This window comes from Anastrepha obliqua, chromosome 3 (genome assembly GCF_027943255.1).
Source record: "Anastrepha obliqua isolate idAnaObli1 chromosome 3, idAnaObli1_1.0, whole genome shotgun sequence".
NCBI lineage: Eukaryota > Metazoa > Arthropoda > Insecta > Diptera > Tephritidae > Anastrepha > Anastrepha obliqua.
Window position 1 is genome coordinate 40,393,104 of NC_072894.1, and position 22,143 is coordinate 40,415,246.

The 22,143-nt window shown below is 37.2% G+C and overlaps 2 protein-coding genes across 2 annotated transcripts; one reads left to right on the forward strand and one right to left on the reverse strand.

Annotated features, from left to right (window-relative positions):
* The first annotated feature begins 394 nt into the window (after nucleotides 1-394).
* On the forward strand, nucleotides 395-1,213 carry LOC129241926 (uncharacterized). Its single transcript, XM_054878474.1, has 2 exons — nucleotides 395-550; nucleotides 608-1,213. The coding sequence occupies exons 1-2, from the start codon at nucleotides 395-397 to the stop codon at nucleotides 1,211-1,213; spliced, it is 762 nt and encodes a 253-aa protein (XP_054734449.1).
* A 582-nt stretch (nucleotides 1,214-1,795) lies between these two features.
* LOC129241927 (putative nuclease HARBI1) lies at nucleotides 1,796-2,580 on the reverse strand. The gene is made up of 4 exons (XM_054878476.1): nucleotides 2,367-2,580; nucleotides 2,202-2,305; nucleotides 2,002-2,149; nucleotides 1,796-1,884 (listed from the first exon to the last, which is right to left on the reverse strand). Exons 1-4 carry the CDS (start codon nucleotides 2,509-2,511, stop codon nucleotides 1,796-1,798), a joined length of 486 nt encoding a protein of 161 aa, XP_054734451.1. The 5' UTR covers nucleotides 2,512-2,580.
* Nucleotides 2,581-22,143: the final 19,563 nt, after the last annotated feature.

Consider the following 22,143-nt stretch of genomic DNA (forward strand, 5'->3'; position numbering starts at 1 on the left):
CCAACGGTTTCATTCTCATTGGTTTTTGTTCGAAAGTGTCCCTAAATCGTGGTTACTATGAAACCGAATTGTTTTGAACCATTTTTTTAAGACTGGGGCCGAATCGTAACAATCGTGAACGAGCAATTCGTCACGCAAATCGGATTATAACTATCGTGAACGTGTCATCGCTATCGTTATTCGGTATGATGACAAACGTCTTCGAGTAATCGAACAACTCGTTCGTTCGAATTGTCATTCGATCGGTTATTTATAAACGTAATTGCGCAGAATTTGAAAGCATTAAAGAAAAATGTAAGAATAACTAAAATATATGTAAATTGTGTAACTTTAAACGAAGTTTTATAATTTCAGGACAAACTGTAATAAATTAAATAGCAAGCAGAAGGATATAATGGCTCATTTCATGAGTGAGCACACAGATTTGGCCAAAAATTCCTTGCCGAATTGTGCACAAGGAAGGTCGACTGCCAACCGACTTTGGGAAGAGCTCAGCAAGCAGTTAAATGCAGAAGGACCGCCAATAAAAAATGCGAAGTTGTGGAAAAAAGTTAGTACATATATTATAATCATGTTATCAAAATAAAACTTATTAGTTTCTTTCTAGGTATACGCAGATCAGAAATATAATGCGAAAAGAAAGTTGTCCTTCAACAAAAGTTCAAAAAGGCAGACAGGCGGAGGACCTTACCAGCAGAGGGCTTTAACTCCAGCTGAGGAGCTAATAGTTGAAGCTGCTGGTCTTGAAGCATCTGTTTCAGGAAACCGCATGGTGCAAACATACGGTAGTTCACAACCTGCACCAGTCGCAGTTGCTTCAAGACCAGCATCAAGTGCTTCGGCCTCAAGCAGGAGTGTTCCAAGTCGTTCCTCCTCCAACAGCCCTGCTTCCTGTACGCCTTCTCGTCTAGTCGTTCCAACTCCACGAAGAAGGACAACAAATAAAGCTTCGCTGCTGGAAGAAAATATTAAATTGACAGCAGATCACCATAAAGCTATGGGGCAGAAAATAGATAGGCTGCTTCAAATTAAGGAGAGGCAATTAGAGATTGACGAGAGGCAGCTTGAAATAAGCGAACGACAGATAGCTGTCTCTAGCAGGATTTTGGCGATGAAGGAGGAGAAGCACCGAGCTATAATAGCTGTTAAAGAAATTGACTTAAAAATAAAGAGCATTGAATTAAACCAATTGAAGGTCAAAGAAAAAAAATAGTGTCCCTCTTTCTGAATTAAAATCCATTATATTCCAAATTTTTATTCAAGTTTTATGTAAATAAGTATATATGTAATTGAAGTTTTATTTAAGTTTTTGTAAGTCTGTATATATTTAAGTTTTATTTAAGGTTTTTGTAAATATGTATATATGCATTTGAATATTTATTTCAGTTCTTTTTAAATAACTATACCTGAAGTTTTTTTACGTTTTTAAATGGAGTAAAAAACAGCATTAAATGAAATTGATTTTGAATAAGTATCCATTAGTGTTTCGAGTTATTTTATTTTATTTAAGTCGGTTAGCATTATACTTCAAAAGCAAATGGTTAACAAGATGGTTATGTCGAGTTCATCAACGAGATTTTAATTTGATCTCTGATTGTTTGGCCGATTCTAGTATACTGGCCTTCTCCAGACACTATGTCAGATGCGGTTTGACTCTCTGAATTTGTTGCTGTAAAGCTCACATTAAATTGTATACAAATGTTGTGAAGCGCTGCACACACATTCGCAAACCTAGCCACTTTTATAGGATCATATCTTCCTCTTTTGTTGTATTCTAGGATTCTCCACCGACCTTTCAGTACACCATTAGTTCGTTCAATGATGCACCGTGCCTTGGAATGAATTTCATTGAACCTTGCTTCACCTGATCCGTCCGATGGATTTCTGTACGGTGTTATGCACCACGGCTCAAGTGAATATCCAGAGTCCCCTATTAAAAACAAACAACACGTAATTTAGCACAATCTAAATCAATTGTAATTATATATGTATAACACATACCTAGCAGCCAGGCATTGTCACTCCTATTGTGCAAAAAACGATGTTCCATAACCATTCGTTCGTTTGAATGCTTCCATATGAATGAGTCGTGGGCTGCACCCCCATATTGGCAGTTTATTGCGAGAATTTTCGTAGTGTGGTCGCAAATCTAACAGAAACAACCTTAAAGTAACATTCCATCTCTTTATTAAAAAACTCACCAACATCGCATTTATGCTATGAAAACCCTTCCTGTTGAAATACATATGCTCGTTGACCGTGGGCTTTTGTAGTCCAATGTGGGTGCCATCAATGCATCCAACCACTATTATTAAAAAACGAACATTAAATAAATTTTTCACAGCTAAAACATGGATTGAATTTACCTCCTGGAATTTGATAGTTCTCAACAAACCACTCTTTGCACCTTCTCGAATCATCTGGCTCAAATTTAATATGTTTAGGACACAATTTGGCTTCAATTTCTTCCAAAACATTGCCCGTTAATTTCGAGACAGTGCTCTGGCACATTCCTATCAAATAGTCATTGCCTATTGCATGCTGATAGCCACCACTTGCGAGTAGACTGAGACACGCAGCCAGTTGGAGCACCGCCGGAACAGCTTTTGTGTCTTGGCAATTTATATTTATGTTATTTAAAACATAATTAAATGCTTCTTTGCTTAAGCGAAACCTTTGGATAAACCTGTAAGCGAAGGATATTTTATTACCTATTTTTCGTCATATATAAAGTACTTACGCATTGTTTGATAATGCTAGCGGATTGCTTTTGTCTCGAAGTTGTTTTCGCACAACTCTTTCATTATTTTCTTCATCGCTGGAACTTAAATAAAAGAAAATACTCGGATCCATTTAAACTTTTTATATTTTCGTTACTTTCTGCGGTTTATTTTGACACTTCAAATTCTATTGTGACTTAAAAAAACGAAGAAGATGAGAAAAATAATCGATAAACAAAATTACAATTACGATACATCTTCTTCCGACTGTTACGATCCCAACTCGTTCATTCGATTATCGACTCACGTTATTTGTGTTCGAACGATTGTAGTTTCGTTAACGACTGTCACGATTCGACCCCTGGTCTCAAAAAGAATTTCGATGTGTGTGTGCCACACGAATTGACGCAAAAAGATTGCTGAACCAATTTGATGCTGCTGTTCTGTGTTGGAACGAAGCCGATCCGATTTTGAAGCAGATGAACGAGAACAACAGGGGGAAAAGATGGTGCTAAAATAGTAGTGGCAATTTTAAGTAATCGTGAATGCTGGATTAACGGTCAGGAATGCTCGGTATGAAATTATTGCTGTAATAGCATAAAGTTTGCAGGCTAATCAAGCCAAAATATTAGCGATTTATTACACTCAGAGGGTCGCCATTGCCTGCCAGGTTATGAGAAAAAACTTTTATTATCAATTGGTGCTTCGTGTCTTGGTTTCCAACCTGTGAATTTTGGAATGGTGGTCAAGCACAAACCCATCCGGTTACGGCGACTCTTTTAACATGTAAAGTGTTCCTGATTTAAATATTTTAAATCCCCAAAAACCCGAAAATTTAGTATATTTTGATATTTGAAAAATGAATTGCTTGAATACCCATTCTTATCTTTTTCACATATTCGTATACAAAAATATACTTTTTGATGCATCTGCCAACAAGGCCAACACTGTGCGTAATAAGTAAAACCATGTGTGACAATCTGAAAGTGTAAAAAATAATGGTTAATTCATTCTTTGAACAAATATATACAGCAATAATATTTCCGTCCAATAGAGAATTTGGTATTAGGTATAATTAATGCTATTCCTAATAACTGTATGCCTTAGTATGGATCTCATTATATTATATAAAAAAAATTATAAAATTTGATATGTTTCAAGAGAGAAACATATGGTTATTTAACGCAGAACGTGTTTCGCTCTTCGGGATTTATTAGTCGGAACGACTAACACCAACTATGAATTTAAAAATCATGTATTTCAGGTTTTTGTTAAATGCATATTCCTTTCTATAATACATATAATAAATAAAATGGCAAATGACTTCCAAGGGAGATACGAAGTGGAGCGCGTACGATTCGACTAACAGAGCATTACCAGAGTTAAAAACACTATACCCTATGGTCAGAAAGTACCGGGAATGGTTTATTTAAACGAACCGCGCACGTGGGAACCAGCCCATATATTTTTCCTATGTTGGTAGGACTGTAAGACACACATCTGTCACACATCTGGCCTGGCCGGCCGGAAATGTGGGCAAACAATTGTTGAATTTTGCATGATGATAACTACCATCGCACCGAGCCCAAATTGTGCTGGATTATTTGACCAAACACTAATTAAATACCATCAAGCAAGCACCATATTCACCAGATATGACCCCGTGCGATTCTTTGTGTTTCTCAAGTTGAAGATACTACTTCGTGGAAGGAGATTTCAGTCGATAGAGGAGATTAAAGAGAATGCGACGACGGAGCTAAAGGCCATCCCTTCGTCGGTCTACCAGCGATGCATGGAACAGGGTTAAACGTTGGCACATGTGTGTTGCTTCAGACGGGCAATATTTTGAAGGAGAAAAAATAAATTTGCCTGAAATTTAATTCTGTTTTGTTTTCTTTAAACATTCCTGGTACTTTCAGATCATAGGGTACAACAAAACCCAAACTTTTACAAAATAACAAGGTTCCAGTAATAGATTCTGATAAAGAGGACAAAAAAACTATATGTGTTAAATTACCCCTTTCACTCTATGCTCTTATCAGAATACGCAAAAATTCTTACAATCGCATTTTATTTTAATACATTTTACACTTTAGGAAAACGACGCTCCTGAACACTCCTGTGGGAAGAAAAGGGGAAATATTTTTGGGGTATGATTTAAGCCCTCCTAATCCAGCCAAAATTACTGAAGCGGTTATCGCCTCAATCGAGAAGAACTTCTCAAAGATGGGAGTTCTTTAAGAAAGGTCGAAAATTCGCTTAACATATGGACACAGGGGCTTAAAATGTGCAACATAGTTTTCATAAATTTTTATTAGAAGTCTTTTAATAAACAAAGAACAAAATTCAACTTAAACGCCAGAAAGAAGCCAAAGCGCAAGATGTGTTTTAGTTTGAGCGCACATTTTCCATTTCGGATTATTCTTTTGACGTTCAAGTTAAATTTGGAGAATTTTTATACTTTTATATCCTGTGTACTTTCATCATCGCACTAGGGCTGCTTCAATCACTTATGCGTACTGCTGCGCGCTGTGATGCCCCACGAATATTTCTTACGGTGCACTAAACAATGGCAAACACTTCTGTCTGAGAACAAAAGGCACAAACTCGAATGTGCATATATATGTATATGTATATGCACCTACATTTGGACGGGTCGGTTACTTATAAAATCAAAGTAAATGTCAAAAAGCAAGCTGAGCGTTTTGATGCTTATGTGAAGAGTATCCCGAAACAAGCCTTATATTTTTTGTCGTACCTTAGCATTTCGGACTAATCCAAAAGAATTTTTTTCGAGAAACTCTCCATATAAGCGTCCAAATAAAGTGCGAATTCGAATTCATTTTTTGTCCAATCTAATGTACTTTTGAGCATATGCGGTATACTCTATAGTTCCATGCTTTCATACTATTGTATGTCTGTAGAAATTTGTCTATGGGTCCAAGTGCCACTATGAGCTGTAAGCTTGCAGTTTTCGCATTGTAATAGAGAACGTTAATGGCTGCTTCTATGCCTGCGACGGCACCGCCAGCTGTCGCATTCATTGCCACTGCAGTCTGTTGGCGGGTTGTATAATCGCTTTTAAATTAGTTAGTTACAAGTGTACACAATGACACACGCAGACACTGACGTACTCGCACTAAATGGAGTACATGTACATATTCATATGTATGAGTGTAAATGTGATATACGCGAATATTTGCAAGTGAACAATGTCGCGTGTGCGCAAATCCTTATACAAACTTGTAATTCTTCGACCAACTGTAGAAGCGTAGCAATAAGCAGCCAAAGGAAGTAGCAGTAAACGCGCGACAGTTAAAATGCTTTTTAGCGCATTTATCACACGCACTTACACAACAGCAGCACCTCACACATGCACATACATTGTTTGCCTTATAAATGTGTGCGAAATGTAGTTTAGTAGTTTGAATAGATTCGCTTATGTGCATTTGTAAAATACCTACATACATATAGAATATGCCGTACTTGGACAAAGAGACGTGCGACGTGCGACTGCAGCTGCTGTAGTGGAAGCAACAAAAACTGTAACTATTACCAGTACAAGCAACAGCAGCAATAGTAGCAACAACATTTATCATTCGACAGATACCAGCCCAACGACAAATGTAGCAAATGCACAATTAACGCGTTAGTATGCCTCAAAGTGCATTGTAGTGCTCATTTTAACCGTCGGTAAATACAACCATTTACTTCCCTCCCGAGCACTGCAGTGTTTCATTGTTTGCGTCCCAGAATGGCTAGTATTTTAGAATACACAAAGTACTGATTTTTAAAACAAATTATAGTAGTTTATTTAAGTACTTACTCAACTTGGTTAGGTTGAAGCGAAAGGATTTCGCAGCTTATGCGTTTAACTCCAATGGTTGGAGAATAGCTTCTGGTGATGTTCGACTTCTTCTTCTTGATTTGCGCTTTAACCACTTACGCGATTTTGGCCGAGTTGAACAAAGCGCGCCAACCATTTCTTTCTCGAGCTTACGGGTGACAGTTGAACACACCAAGTGAAGCCAATTCCTTCTCCACCTGACCTTTCCAACGCAGAGGCAAACTCCCTCTTCCTCTACTACCACTATCTGGTACCGTATCGAATACTTTCAGAGCCGGAGCGTTTGTAATCATTCGGAAGATATGAACCAGGCAGCGTAGCCGCTGGATCTTTATTCGCTGCGCTATGTCCATGTCGCCGTAAAGCTTATATAGCTCATTGTTCCACGTTCACCTACAATACTCGATGTCGCCAACGTGCAAAGGCCCAAAAATCTTCTGCAGAATCTTTCTATCAAGCACTCCAAGGAACGACCAAGCTTCTGGGTCATACGTTAGGACGGGCATGATGAGAGCCTTGTAGAGTTTTTTTTTGTCGAGACATGACTTTACTACTTAGTTCAAAGTAGCACTTGTTGGCAAGAAAGATTCTACGTTGGATTTCAAGGCTGACATTGTTATCAGTGTTAATGCTGGTTCCTAAATATACGAAGTCTTTTACAACCTCGAAATCATAACTGTCAAAAGTGGCGTGGGTGCCGATACACTAGTGCCCCGAATGTTTGATGACAGGAGGCACTTTGTTTTATCCTCGTTCACCACCAAACCCACTCGCTTTGCTTCTTTACCCAGTTTGGAAAAAACAAAACTAATAGCGCAGTTGTTAAGGCCGGCGATGTCAATATCATCGGCATACACCAACTATTGTACGCTCTTATAAAATATCGTGCCTGAGCGATTAAGTTCTGCGGCTCGCACGATCTTTGTCAGCATCAGGTTAAAGAAATCACATGGCAGAGAATCACACTGTCTGAAACCTCCTTTGGTATCAAACGGGACGGAGAAGTCCTCCGAAATTCCGACGGCGCTACTGGTACTAAGCAACGTCATCTTGCATAGCCGTTTTAGTTTTACGGAGATACCAAATTCAAATATCGCGGCATGTAGCTAACTCCGTTTCGTACTGTCGATTGCAGCTTTGAAATCGACGAAAAGATGGTGTGTATCGAGTCTCCTTTCATGGGTTTTAGCGTATTGTGAATATATCTAATCGATTGTGGGTATTCCTGGTCTAAAGCCACACAATACGCTTGCTAGAAACGAATACGCGACATTTAGAATACTAGTCGCGCGGTAATTGGCACCCATTGCAGAATCGCCCTTTTTATGGATTGGGCAGAGCAAACTTAAATTCCATCCGACCATATTTTGCCTATAGGCTTTTGGACTGAAAAGGCCTGATCGACATGGTCAAACCATACATCTGCACGACAACGCCAGGCCCCATGTTGTACAAGTCGTCAAAGTCATCGCACTCCAATAGCTCGAATTGAAAGCATTCGCCGTATGTTCTGGACCTTGCACCGACCGATTACCATCTATTCCGCTTGCTGTGAAATCATATGAAGGGCGTTACCTTCGTTGAGTAGGATATTCTTGGCGGAACGGCGTGAACGAATTGGTAGAGAGATGGGAAGAGGTTGTAAACAGCAACGACGATGATATGATTGATTAGCTTATTGATATAATTTTTGTTTTTTATTTAAATAAAAGTCTTTGGTAAAAATGCTGCGAACTTATTCCCCAACCCAATATATTATTAAGTTGATTTTACTTCATATTTCTTCGTTATTTGTAGTACATCCGCGAATCTGTAGCATTTAAAAAATTATCACTTTCGCACTAAATTCTGACAAAAGTTCATATTAAATTTGCTTTTCAACAACTATGAATCAAGGCGAATCTATATATTAAAGGCGGTAACTGATTTGTTTTTTTTTTCTTTCGTCGTGTCCATGTGGCTGTCAGCCCAGAATGAAACAAAGCGAAGTCATTCTTTATTTTCTACTTTTGGAATACTTTGCTTTGACAATCAAACGTACCTAGAGGTACAACAAAACATTGTTGTTGGTGTAGCGCCATCACCTTTAATGAATGCGCCTTGCTATGAATGACACTTTTAAAAAATCAAATCAAACTTTTAACTTGAACTGTACTATTGTTTTCGCAATAATTTAATTCATTGAGATTTTCGAAATATTTATAATTTAATTGTTGGAACTAGCGCTTGCTGTTTTATTCGATACTTTAAAATGAAACATAATTTGAGTTATGAAAATTTTAGGTGAAAGCATGTTTTTGCCCAAAAGCGGATGAAATTAAAAAAAAAAGTAAATATGGCTGTATTAAATACCTAAATGGCTTGCGCCTATAAAAAGTCCAATTGTTGACCTAATTTCAGGATGACTTGCTTCTGCATGGTTTTGACGGCGCACATGTATATATTTATACATATATATAAGTAGTTATGTCGTAAGAATGCACATATATATTTACAATTTATGCGCATGTTTGTCGTGTATACATATACATATATGAGTACACATATACAACAGCAAGTTGATGACCGTGCATTTTTGTGTGCAAATAAATATTTAAAAATGTATTTTTATTATTACATCCACTATGAGTTCATATGCAAAAGTTCAGTTGGCTATTACAATATATGTAGCTATTTATTTAAATCCATGCCTATATAAATACATATTTACACATATACATACCTACATTTGTATTTAAGAGCTTACACTCGCAATCACTCAACTTACATCAGTCTCCATCTGCAATTTAATAATTGATAAATGAAATCCATAAATTCTCACAGAAACGTGCACAAATTTGCTTTAATATGCACTTACAAGGCAACAACAACATCGAAAACCAACACATCAACCAGCTATTGCACGGCTCAACTAGTTGCAGCACAATGCAGTTCAGCTCAACATATGACGTTGACATATTGAAGTAGCTTGACCGCCCATCGGGCTGTTGTACAGCTTCTATGTAGGTAAACGCCTATGTATTTACTATGCCCAAAGTCTTTCTGACTGTGACGTGCGTAGCTATTTACACACATACGTATATTTGTGTACTCGTCATGTTTCACAAAATGTCGACCAAAATCCACATATTCACATAGATATACACGATATGCATATACAAAAATTATTAACCCACTTGCCAAGAAATTTCGACAGAGCGCATTGTTAGAATGAATTTTTTAAAGTTAAAGAGGCTTGATATTTTGTGATCAAAAACATATACTAAATATTTCGTATAAATATGACTAAGCCCTGTTTACGTCTTGATTTGAACTTCAATGGTTTATTATAATTTTTCTTTTATTTTTGGTGGCACAAAATTAATCATCCAATTTTGTTTTGGAATAACTTTTTTACTAAATAAAACAAACAAAAACAATGACTGTCGGCACATCCAGGAGTGATCTTATGAGGCTGGTAAAACTCTTTGACTGTTATTTAAGGGACAGATACCTGTGAAATTTAGAAAAAAATTTTTTTTTATAAAATGCTAATATAATCCTTTAAGAATATGTCAAAAAATTTTTAGAACGTAAACTTAAGTATTTCTTATATAATATTATAGATCGTTAACCGTGACGACTCTGTGCTTTGCGTTCAAGCGTTGGGAGAGGTATAGTTACGTTGCCGACTTATAACGCGTTTTTCTCAAAACTATCGAATTGGCGTACACGATAACTCGAAAAGTTATTCACCGATCTCCCTGAAATTTTGCACACATATTTTTTATGATATTTTGTGAATTTACAATTTTTTCGAAGCAAAAATAGTAGGAAAATTCGCCCCAAAATTCACTTTTTTTAATCACTTTATTCAGCGAATTTGTTTTTTTCCATTTATTGTTAATTCATATAGAAATTATGACATGAGTAAACAAAAAAGTTTTTGGTTTTTTGTATTTAGGTCACTGACGTCGGTACTTTAATGTATAAATAAACTGTATGCCAATTTTGAAAAAAATATATTGACTCCTTCATTTTAAATAATTTTAATGAAAAGCAGGGAAAATATAGCCGTTTCGATGGACAAGCGAGAATGGAGAGTCCATGGTCATGCAACGTTTTAGGTATTTTCTTTCCGCGAGAGAGAAAAAATATATAACGTAGAGGAAAGGAGGGAGACAGCTATACCTTATATATATGTATAAGTGACATTATGTCTCTACAACAATTCCCTAAAATATTGTTATTCTCTCTAACTGTAAATAATATAATTCCAATTACTACTTTAGAGTAAGTTCTTAACTTTTAAGTTCTTCCTCACTCACTCTTGTTTCTTGTTTCGAACGTGTTAGAACACCATAGTGAATAAAATTATGAACTTTTCAATTGTGGTATTAATTAGTGAATAAAGTTATAATAATTAAACCTTCAAATTGTGGTTTATGTTAGTTATTTATATATATATATCTTAGATACACTTTAGGATATTTTTCCTGAGTTTTTCCTTGTGGTTTCCTAGTGAGATATAACATGGCCTACTTTTTGGCGCTTGTTTGTGGGTGCAAAGCTATTGGAAATATATTTTTGGTACTGTTTTGGGGCGTTTTTTGGTCCCAATTATTTTGATGTTGTTTTTGGTGCCTAATTTTTGGCGCTTATTTCCGTTTCCTGGCTGGTCCTTGGTATTGCCTTGCGGTAATTTGTGCCGTTGCCGCGGTCCTGGAATCGCTGCGTTTGTGCGGATGATAACGCTCGGAGTACTCCGCGTTGTTGCCACGGTTTATGTCCGGTGTTTACCTACACCGGTCGACCCGTCTCCGGTTTTTGTAAATTTTTTTTATTTGTATTCTCTGCAAATGTTGTGAATTTATTTAGATATATATTCTTTCTCTCTCTTCTCTCTCGGGTCTCTCCCTCTTTCTTTGTCTGCCTTGAAAGTTTCTCTTCTGTTATGTGTACTACGCTACACACACTTTTTTTTAATATTTATTGACATTTCATCATGGAAAGACTTACGCCCCAACAAGGTTTACAAATCGTACAATTTTATTACGAAAATCGACGCTCTGTGAAAAGTGTTCATTGCGCGCTATTTTTTTGGCGCGGCTTATGGATGAATCATCAGCCCATATTTCTTCAAAGACGAGGCTGGCGCCAATGTAAGAGTGAATGGCGAACGCTATCGCACCATGATAAACGACTTTTTGATTTGGAATTTAGAAATTGAAGCGCGTGATCTCCACAGCATTTGGTTCCAACATAACGGCGCTACTTGGCATACAGCTCGCGAAACAATGAGCTTACTTCGTCGTCTCTCGTCATGGACTTGTGAGTTGGCCACCAAGATCGTGTGGTATCACACCTTTGAGGGGGGTATGTAAAGACTAAATGCTTTATGGATAAACAAGCTCCGAATGAGGTATTGGAAGCCAACATTACTAAAGTCATTCACCGGCCGAAGTTCTACAGTGAGTCATTCAAAATTGGTGTTTACGGATGGAGGAATTACGGCGCAGTTATGGCCAATATTTGAAAGGGTGTATTTTTAAAAAAATAAGTGTCCTGAATGTTTCTATACAAAAATAATAAAGATTGTTATTGTTAAAAGACCCTTTTCTTTGAATGATGGCAAGTTATAGTTTTTGGTTCACTTGATTAAGGCCGTAGAAGAAAATGTTAAGATAATAAGACGATTTGATTGTAAACGGTTACTTACTGTCTTGTTTCACACAAATTCTTCGAATATTTTGAAACTATGGTCCAATGCATGTACAGAATGCGCAATTAAATGAATTAATTTTTTTTATAACATTTCAGTGTACACAATATCCGCAGTTTTTCTATTATGTGTAAAAACATTCAGACCTAAGGTCCTAACCGGCCACCTTAAGAGGCTTTGTTTATTGTCGCTTAAATTGAAATAGAATGGAAGATGACATCAAAACGATTTCTTCAACAGCACAGCCAGTCGGAATTGTACACTCAAGCGTTCTACCCACCTTTATCAGCAGCTTAGTTAAATTACATAATGAGTGGATTTAGGTCACTTAGTTGGCAGATTAGTGGGAGATCCTACTTCTATAATTAGTTTGTGTGGCGGCCATGCGCGCCACCAAAGAGGAGTTTTGGGGTTTAATGTTTTTTTTGCTTTATTATTATTCTTAAGTTTGTAGAAATGAAGAATGCGTAGCGTACATTTTCGCATATTGCTTTATATAAACACACAAACAGTTTTTTGTAAAAAAAATTAATTTTTGTTTGAAAAGTTGTTTTCCGAAAATACACGACTGGTTTGGCGACCGTTTTGCTTCAAAAGTGATTTGAGATGTACTTCATCGAATTCAGAAGCCCTTCCGTTACAGGACGTGTCATCGACGTCAAACTCGCCATTTTTGAACTTGCAAACCTTTTCCGAGCTGTAGACTTGTCTATGGCACCTTGTCCATAAACGTCGCAAATGTTCCGGGCTGCTTCGGCAGCTTTTTGACCTAGATGAAAGACAAAGAAGAGCCTCCTGGGTATTCCATTTCTAAGCCCCAAAACTAATGAAAAATTAAATAATTCAAAACTAGAATTAACATAGTTTTGTAGAGCAGAAGAGATCTATCGTATGAATACTTATCCTTTGCCAAACAGCAAACAAATCGTTGCAAAAAAATATATACATAAAAACGCTATGCTAAAGCTTAACTTAATAACCACCAACTCAATAGTTCCGATAGGTAGTATCGATAGCTCTAAGCCATCGATAGTATTTTTTGGGAAAAGCAAACCATCGGCAGCAGCTGAATGGGTTGATGCGTGATTACCATTCGGAGTACGTAGGTTCAAATCTCCGTGCATGAAATACCAAAGTGAAGAACAAGCTTTTTATAATACCGGGCGGGGCGCCCCTCGGCAGGCAATGGCAAACATCCTAGTGTATTTATGCCATCAAAAACCTCTTCATAAAAACCATTTGCCGTTGGAAGTTGGCTTAAAACTTTAGCTCCCTCTACTTGTGGAACAACAACAGGACTCTACTATAAGAGCTTCATAGCTTAGCACTTCACAAATCGTAAGCCTGTTTTTTGTTTTAATTAATTACCACTTGCATCCCAGCATTATTGTATAACTTTTTAAATGCAACTTCGTCATTATTTCTTAGAAGCGAAAACATTGTATCGAACTTACGCACCGGTAACGTGGCTCTAAAAACATGAATGCATAATTTTTTTAATTTTGGCCAGTGCTGTTTTATATTTTTTGAAGTATTATTTTTGGACCAATGATTGCATTTATAACTTTCTTGCCATGATTAGTACGATGGAAAGTTATTTATTGATATCAAAACTTTGGGAGGGATTTGAGCTCGGATATATCGTTGTTTTCTCAAGTTTAAAACCGAATAATAAACCCTACTCCATTTTATTCTTTCATACATATAAAACAAAAAAATGGGGAAAGGTTATACGTAAAAACGCATAAATTCAATGTCTGCATTTAGTGCTGAAAAGCAAAGCTTCTGACACACATTTCAATCAGATGGAGCTTGTGCTGACAAATGCTTAGCCAGTAGCATTTTCGCAAATTTAAGATTATTAGTATGAGCCACCCGCAAAATGTCGAATCCCAACGTGCAACCGAATTGCATATTACTGATGTGACGTATGGTGGCGGTTAACGCGTGGTAGCTGCAAAACGGATATATATTTGCAGGCAGTGTTGTATGCTTACTTCTACAGGTATAGGGAGCTTCAATAGTGATGCACATCTTTAACAGCAATTATTTATGGTACGTGGTTTTTTTATCATTTCATATAAAAGTGGTACAAACGTTTTATGAAAACGGTTGTTCTACAAGAAGTGTATTTCGCGCCTTGCGTGATTGCATTTGAGGTAAATCTACTTGTCATTCAAGAAAAAACTATGCGTGACATGAAACTTCTTTTGACTTGAATTGGATGACATGGTCATTATTGCCACTTGTCACACTGCGGATGAGACAACGGTTCTATTGCAAACGAAGTTCACAGGGCGCTTCATCTTACGAAAAAAAGGAGGCAAATGGCTTGGAAGATCTTGCGTTTTGACAGCATTGGTATTCTTTCTGTGGGATTCTGTAAAAGGTATGAAATATGCTAATAAGTCCCAGTGTTACCAGATGAGTCGTGTTGGATACTGTGTTTCACACATAAATGCAGTATGTAAAAGGAATACTAAACAGTATGAAGAAAGAGAAAAAAACACATATTTCGACAAATTGTGTTGTATTTTATTTATATATTTGTTATATAAAGAAAATCTGTGGCCTTATTGAGTCACCCTGTATATTTCGTATTATAATAGTTGTAAATTCCGGTGAACAGGCGTAATTATCGTATGCTGTAAACGACATTTCGGTAGGCGAATGTGCTTGTGAGGGTATATATACAATATGTATGTATGTAAGCTCAACATCAGATTTGCCGCGTATGTATTTGGGCTTTATTGTTGTTGCTTATTCATACTCCTCTGCGTGTACTGCGTGTACTGCTTCCATTTGACCACCTTTGACATGGGCATACACATTTCTGATGCGTAAATGTAAATGTGGGCTTATCATAAATGCGGATTTACGTACTCGTAGGCTCCAATGTGAAAGTGTGTGTGTGAGCATTACATACATTTAAATAATATGTACTCGTATGCCCATACTCTACATTCATATCTATGTATGTATGCCACGCACTGACCAGCGCTGCATGATTTACGCGCACATGAATGCAAGTTGCGTGCCAAGATATATGTACATACACAGGCATACATATACATGAGTAGACTGGCAGGCCAATACATAAAAATGCACTCATACATATTCGCATGTACTACATATGTATGAAAATGTGTGAATATGCATGTTATATATCATTTGTTGTTTTGTTGCAATTTTATTGTTGTCTTTGGGCGTTGGCTCCGACGCGTACACGCACCTGTGTTTCGTACATTCGCATATACGTACTTGTACATACATATATACCTCGCTGATTGTATTCTGCATGGCATTGCATGTGCGCAGTATTCTTTCTGTTTGCATTTCGCTATGGCTTTTATTTCGTTAAATGTGTGTCGCCGCGTTGCATAATTACTTTGCACTACGGCGGGGCGTATACGTAATTATTCATGCATTTCAGTTTTCGATGTGATGAAAATTACATGCATCGGCAAAATTGCTAGAAAATAATGAATGTAGGGCGAAATCAAAAGAGTTTATAACACTGCGGCTCAATTTAAATTTCGTAGCTACATCGATTGGGAGTTCTTTCTATTTTAATAATACTGTGGTTGAATTCTTTTATTATCTGCGATGTCCTCATATGTACTTGGGCAGATAAAAGTCGATTTGGTTATTTTTACATTGTTTGAAGTGCCATGCCAATATTTTTTATATATATCGCAAGTGTCAATTTAAATAACTTTGAGAAAAACATTTTGGCCTCAGAGGCATATAACGCATAGGCTGAAAAGTCCTGGGTCTAACTAAAGAAAACACGTGTTTTTGTACCAAATTGCTTTATTCAGCAACTTAATTTCCATCAAGAACAACGCTATCATTCCAGCACCGCTCTAATTTCAGCGACAACTTTTTCATTCAAGCGAAATTTCTTACCTGCGAGCATTTTTTTTACGTCAGCGAACAGCCAGTTTTCGCTGAGAGCCAAATCTGGCGAATACGGTGGATGTGAGAGCAATTCAAGGGACAATCCATGTAGTTTTGTCATTGTTTTGATTGACTTGTGACATGGTGCGTTGTCTTGATCAAATTTTCTTTGCCATATGCGGACGCTTTTAGCAATTTATGCACTGTTGATGATATTCGCAACATAGGCGATGAAATGCAAAATTCCGGTTTATTATGTTTAAACATAGCCAAACTGTGCTCAAAACCCTCAAAAAGTTCTTGGTTTTGGTCAACAGTGAGCAAATGCGACACCCACTTTGAACAGAGTTTACCCTTGGTCAAATGCTCATGCAATATAAAGGCGATATATCCTTAATACCTTTACGATATCAACTTACGCTACTTGGCCTTTCGATAATTCAAAACGATTCTGTGGATTTTTTGATGTTTTCTGGTGCCACCGCCTTATATGCACGTCCACTGCGTTGTGCATCATCGGTATCTTTACGACCACGTTTGAAGTCAGTAAACCATGATTTTATTGTTGATTCTGATGGAGCGGAGTCCCCATAACAACTTTCAAGTCTTTGTTTCGCTTGAACTGTTTTTTTCTCCACCAATAAGCAGTATAAAATTAAAACACGAAATTATTTTTGATCCACTGTTTTGAATGTCATGAAGTTGTTTTGAACGCAAAGAAATATGCTTACGATCCCGTTACTGGGGGCAGTATAAGACTTAATGTTTTCAAAGCACATATTTGTGCGAATACAAATTCACACAATTTTTGACGGATTAGTTGACCAGGAATATAAATACATACTAATCTTTTCTTTTCAATTCTGAGTCTACATAGTTGTGGGAAGTATATAACCCCACGCGTGGCTAATAAGTTCGCCTAATTAACACTGCAAAGATCAGAGAGCACATGAGGTGTTCAGATCCGAAGGAAATAAGTATACTAAACTATTGTTGCGAGCAAAGATAACACTATGTCAGCCTCCAGGTCAAAGTTTCATTAAAAACGTCGTATATTGTGTAAGTATGCATATATATGTACGTTTTGGTGTTTGGCCAAGCTCTTTCTTCTATTTATGCCGAGCGTCTTAATGCTGCTCCACAAATGGGGGTACCTACATTTTTAAGCCGACTCCAAACGGTAGATATTTTTATGAGAAGCTTTCCCATGGCAATACTCATAGAGGTTTTAGAGGGCATATACTTACAGAGATTTGCCATTGCCTGCCAATTAGAAAAAAAGAATCTGCCATTTGGTGTTTAATGCATGGAGATGCGAACATGCGCTCTTACGAATTGCAGTCACGCATCAACCCATTCGGCTACGGCAGCTGACGTACTGCTAAAAGGACATAATATTACTTCTTTCCCATATTTGAAGTACAAACTTTGAAGTAAGTTTTTGTATACGAAACTCGAAATTTAAAATTTGGGATGAAAAAATTGAAAATAAGTCATTGAAGTAGGAAAGATATTTGCTTTTACAAATTTACTTTCGCCTCATTTATTTGACTATGCGTTCAGTATCATTATTGGGAAAATTTTAATCAAAATACAAAATGTGTGCGTGCACCATTATTACACAAAATCAAGGCGTAAAATTTACGGTCATATTAATTTTTTAAAGCCATTAATATATAAGTACATAAATACATTCATATTCCCCAGTAAAAGTTATGATACTTACATAAGAGAGCTAGTTTACTATAATACATACCCGTATGTATGTATGTGTATAGTGACTGATTTTACAATTGCTTAAAACATATGCTAAGTAGGATAATAGAGATGCTTTGCGTTAAGAGCGGCTCTTTTGGTTGTGACAAATGCTATCATCGCCAAAAAAAGAAACGGACAAATTCGCTTTTCACGTGTATGATTAGTTCATAATTAGTGCAAATGATGCTGAAAAATTCGCGTTTGAAACGCAGGGAAGTGCCCATGCTTTCCGAAATAATAAATATCTGATAAAATATCAAATAAATAGTCTTTTGAAAAATATCTAAAAAGATGCACCATTTCACTTGAATATAAGAAATCAAAAAGCTATTGCAAACTAAAACATTATTGAAAATTAAGATACCAGACGACTCACAAGCTGAATATAATATAGTACCCTGAGAGGGAAACCTTTTTGATGTCAACTCGCAATGCCGTCTCGAACTTGGCTTAATTTTATGCAGTTTACTTGTTTTGTACGGATAGTTTTTTTTTTAAATTAAACTACCACAGACGCAATCTTACCAAAATTTATTCCGACACAATTTTAACAGAAAAATACTTGTCTATAATAAAGGAGAATAACATTAATTGTAAATTAATTTAACAAGATCCAATATTGCAGTTAACCAAATATGCTAGCCCCACATGCATACAAGATAGGAGTCGCAAGCAACGAAAACCATAAATTTTGCTATGGACTGGAAAATAGGGAAACTCTAGAATACCTTCTATGTTCTTGCCCTGTATTAGTTAGAACCTGTACGAAATGCGTAGGAGATATACATTATGAGAAGTTAGAATGTCTCTCGCAGTTTAAGCTTTCTTAGTCTTGAAAAGGACGCTGGCTTATTACAAGAAGTCTACTACACAGAAATTTAAAGGTCAAGCTCCAGGTCAACAAAGACCAATAGGTCTATGTGACGGGTGCAAACCAGTCAAGTTAACCCCTACCTAACTTATAATGCATGGTCTAATAGAAGAAACATAAGGAAAGGGCGATTAGCCTCAACCGCCATTCTTAACGGTTTTATTACAATATTAAGGAACTTCTGTTAAATTGTTCTTCTTTATAAGAGAAAAACGATAAGTAAATAACAAAAATGTCTATGAACTATGATTGATGGAATCGGAAAGTAGAAGTAATTATTGTGAGTTAAATACAGGATGTCCGTTGGCTGAATGAGAAATTAACAACTAAATTAAAAAAAAAAATTGCTAATGGTAAACGTTTGTTTCTTTTTTCTAATTATTTCCTCTAAATGGTGTAAATGAATGTTGTTACTTTGGATACACTCCTGGTATCTGGCCCCCGTACGCAGAACCATTCGCTGGAGAAGTTATGTCGGGATACCATTAACCTCGCGAATGATATTTTCATTTAGCACGGTTGTTGGGTTTACTTTTAAGCTTTAAAAAACGCCCATTGTATTCAAAGCTCTGTAAAATAAAAGAGTAGATAGTCAAGGAGGAAAGAAGAGAAGTAACAGAGAAAAAGAGATAGGATAGAATAGACTCAGAAGCAGATATAGCTAGTCCACTGAGAATTTTCTAGATTCTTTGACAAAATCGCATAGTATCGCCAAAGTCCGTCTGATCGTGTACGGCATTGCGCACGGAATATTGTAATGGGCTTGAAATACGCTTCAATTGTGAGAGCAAGTTTTTCACCCACGCCCACTGTGACATCGTGACTAAATAACTCGCACGAATAGCGAAACTAACGCATTCCTCTCCCTGCTCATACGTTCAGCGATTGAAATCTATGACCTAATTCTGTCACCGGAGACTTTGTATTCTACTTTAAAATAACACCGATATATTTATTTATTGTTCACCGATCCGCAAATTTCAGGGGAAATTCTCCATTCCCACATAAACACCGTCTAAGACAATGAAAAGCTGCCACCGTCCTGGACTAAAAGCATCATCGTGAAGCTGCCCAAGAAAATCGATTTGCGCGACTACGGCAACTGGCGAGGAATAACTGGCTTAACGTCATCTACAAAGTTCTAGTCACGATCATATAGAGCAGACTCCAATGTATCGAACGCTCCTTAAAGGGCAAACAAGCTAGATTTCCCCCTCACCGAAACTGTGTTGACAAAGCCAACACTTTTCGCATCATAGTTGAACAATTAGTTGAGTGGCGCTCACCGCTTTACATGCAGTTCGTTGACTTTAAAAATGAATTCGACACAATCAAACAAGACTCAATATGGCTGGGGTTGAGTAGAAAGAAAGTTCCCGCTAAGATAATCCGACTTATCAGAGCCCTCTACGAGAGCTCCGAACTAGCAGTGCTTCACAACGAAAAAATCTGCGACCCATTCACCACCATTCACCATCGCAAGACAAGGTTGTCCCCCGTCGCCCGTTTTCTTCTCCATCGTCCTAGGTGACGTTATGGCCCTATTGACTCTGCACAAAAGAGGCCTAGGATGGAGTTTTATCAGACATATCGAGGACCTGGACTTTGCCGATGATATCTGCCTCCTCTCTCGCAAACTCACTGACATGCAAGTGAAGGTGGACAGATTAGTCACGCTGTCACGCAGTGTTGGACTGAGGTCAACATCCCCAAAATGAATGCTATGAGAGTCATCCACAATAAAGTTAGACATATAATGGTTGACAGGTGTACAGTGGAATTTGTCGAAAGCTTCTGCTACCTCGGCTGCACTATCACGGTAGACGGCGGAGTAGATGAAGATAGCAACTGCAGGCGGCGACAAAAGCAAGGGCGGCGTTAGGGCAAGTGCATATAGTATGGGCGATTTCTCGAATCTCCACGCACACTAAACTGCAACATTCAGTTCATGTGTCAAGTATCGTTGTACGGAAGTGAAACGGCGCGCTGAGGACGAATAAGGAACCCATCCTATGGCAAATCAAACGCAGAAAGTCCAATCATAATGTCCTGAGAATGATACTGGACTGGAACCTGCAAGGGAACAGAAGTCGCGGCCATTTAAAGATTACTTGGAGAAGGTCGATGTTCCGCGAGCTGGAAGATGCCGACATCGCAGGACGGTGCAAAAACAACAACCCAGAACCATGTATGATGGAAAAGTCTTGTCGAGACCCTATGCTTCCGAGCGGAGGGAACAAGTAAATAAATAAAATCTTTATTTATGAAAATTCGAATCTGGAACTTCATTATAGTTTTGTATTTGTGATTATGGAAACGTGGGAAGTATCAACTTTCAGCTTTGTTGGCACATGCATATGTAAACGTACTCTTAAGTGCCCTTTCTCTATACAGCCAGTATTTTCGCTACCTAAAACTAGGCAGTTGATAGAATTGGAGAAAATGCAATTTACTGCAAGGTATGCAATTATGTAATGTATGCATATTTACATATTTATGTAGTACATAATTTCGCATATGTCTCAGTGGATAAGTGTGTCAAATGCAATGGGAATAACACGACAACGAATGCTATCAGCCCGGATGTGTTCCCGGTAATACGCATTACTGTTATTTATAGTACATAAAGCAATTAAAAATTTATACATAATTATATATATTTACATACTTGCATTTCCGTTATTGTAATTTGAAATTTGTTGGTACATTTGCTGTATTCCCAATGGCATTACGTACACTTCGCTATCGCAAATATCCGGTATAAATATTAATAAAGGGGATTAACATTTATATGGCATTGAAACATTTTCGATTTATTTTTCATTAGGTACTTTTCCAAATAATTTTTTTTTGTAATTTGTAATAATAATAATTGCGAGATTGTTTTTGTTATAACGGGTAATTTTTTAGCTATTATATTATCTTTTTAAACAGCTGACGCACGTTTCGTGTTTTGTTTCACTGTCAAACATCTTCAGTTTGGTCTATAATTTAACCATGAATCGTCTTACAAACGAAAAACGCTTGCAAATCATTGAATTTTATTATAAAAATGCGTGTTTTGTTAAGAAAGTTTATCGCGCGCTTCTTCCATTTTATGGCCAGTTTAATCGACCCACTGAAGCGGCTATTCGAGCTATTGTGACTAAATTTAGAACCAAACCAACAACACGCTTAGGTAGAGTGCGAACTGAAGAAAATATCGCAGCTGTATCGGCCAGTGTTAATGATGACCATCAATTATCGATTCGTCGCCGTTCGCAGCAATTGGGCCTCTGTTACTCAACAACGTGGAAAATTTTGCGAAAGGATTTAGGTGTGAAGTCTTTCAAAATACAGCTGGTGC

Excerpts from the sequence above, each read along its gene's own strand:
- LOC129241926 (XM_054878474.1), top strand. The coding sequence starts at position 395 with ATGGCTCATTTCATGAGTGAGCACACAGATTTGGCCAAAAATTCCTTG. Across the intron at positions 551-607 it reads ATGCGAAGTTGTGGAAAAAA|GTATACGCAGATCAGAAATA; the intron begins GTTAGTACATAT and ends GTTTCTTTCTAG.
- LOC129241927 (XM_054878476.1), bottom strand. The coding sequence starts at position 2,511 with ATGTGCCAGAGCACTGTCTCGAAATTAACGGGCAATGTTTTGGAAGAA. Across the intron at positions 2,150-2,201 it reads ATAGCATAAATGCGATGTTG|ATTTGCGACCACACTACGAA; the intron begins GTGAGTTTTTTA and ends TGTTTCTGTTAG. Across the intron at positions 1,885-2,001 it reads TGACAATGCCTGGCTGCTAG|AAATCCATCGGACGGATCAG; the intron begins GTATGTGTTATA and ends AACACCGTACAG.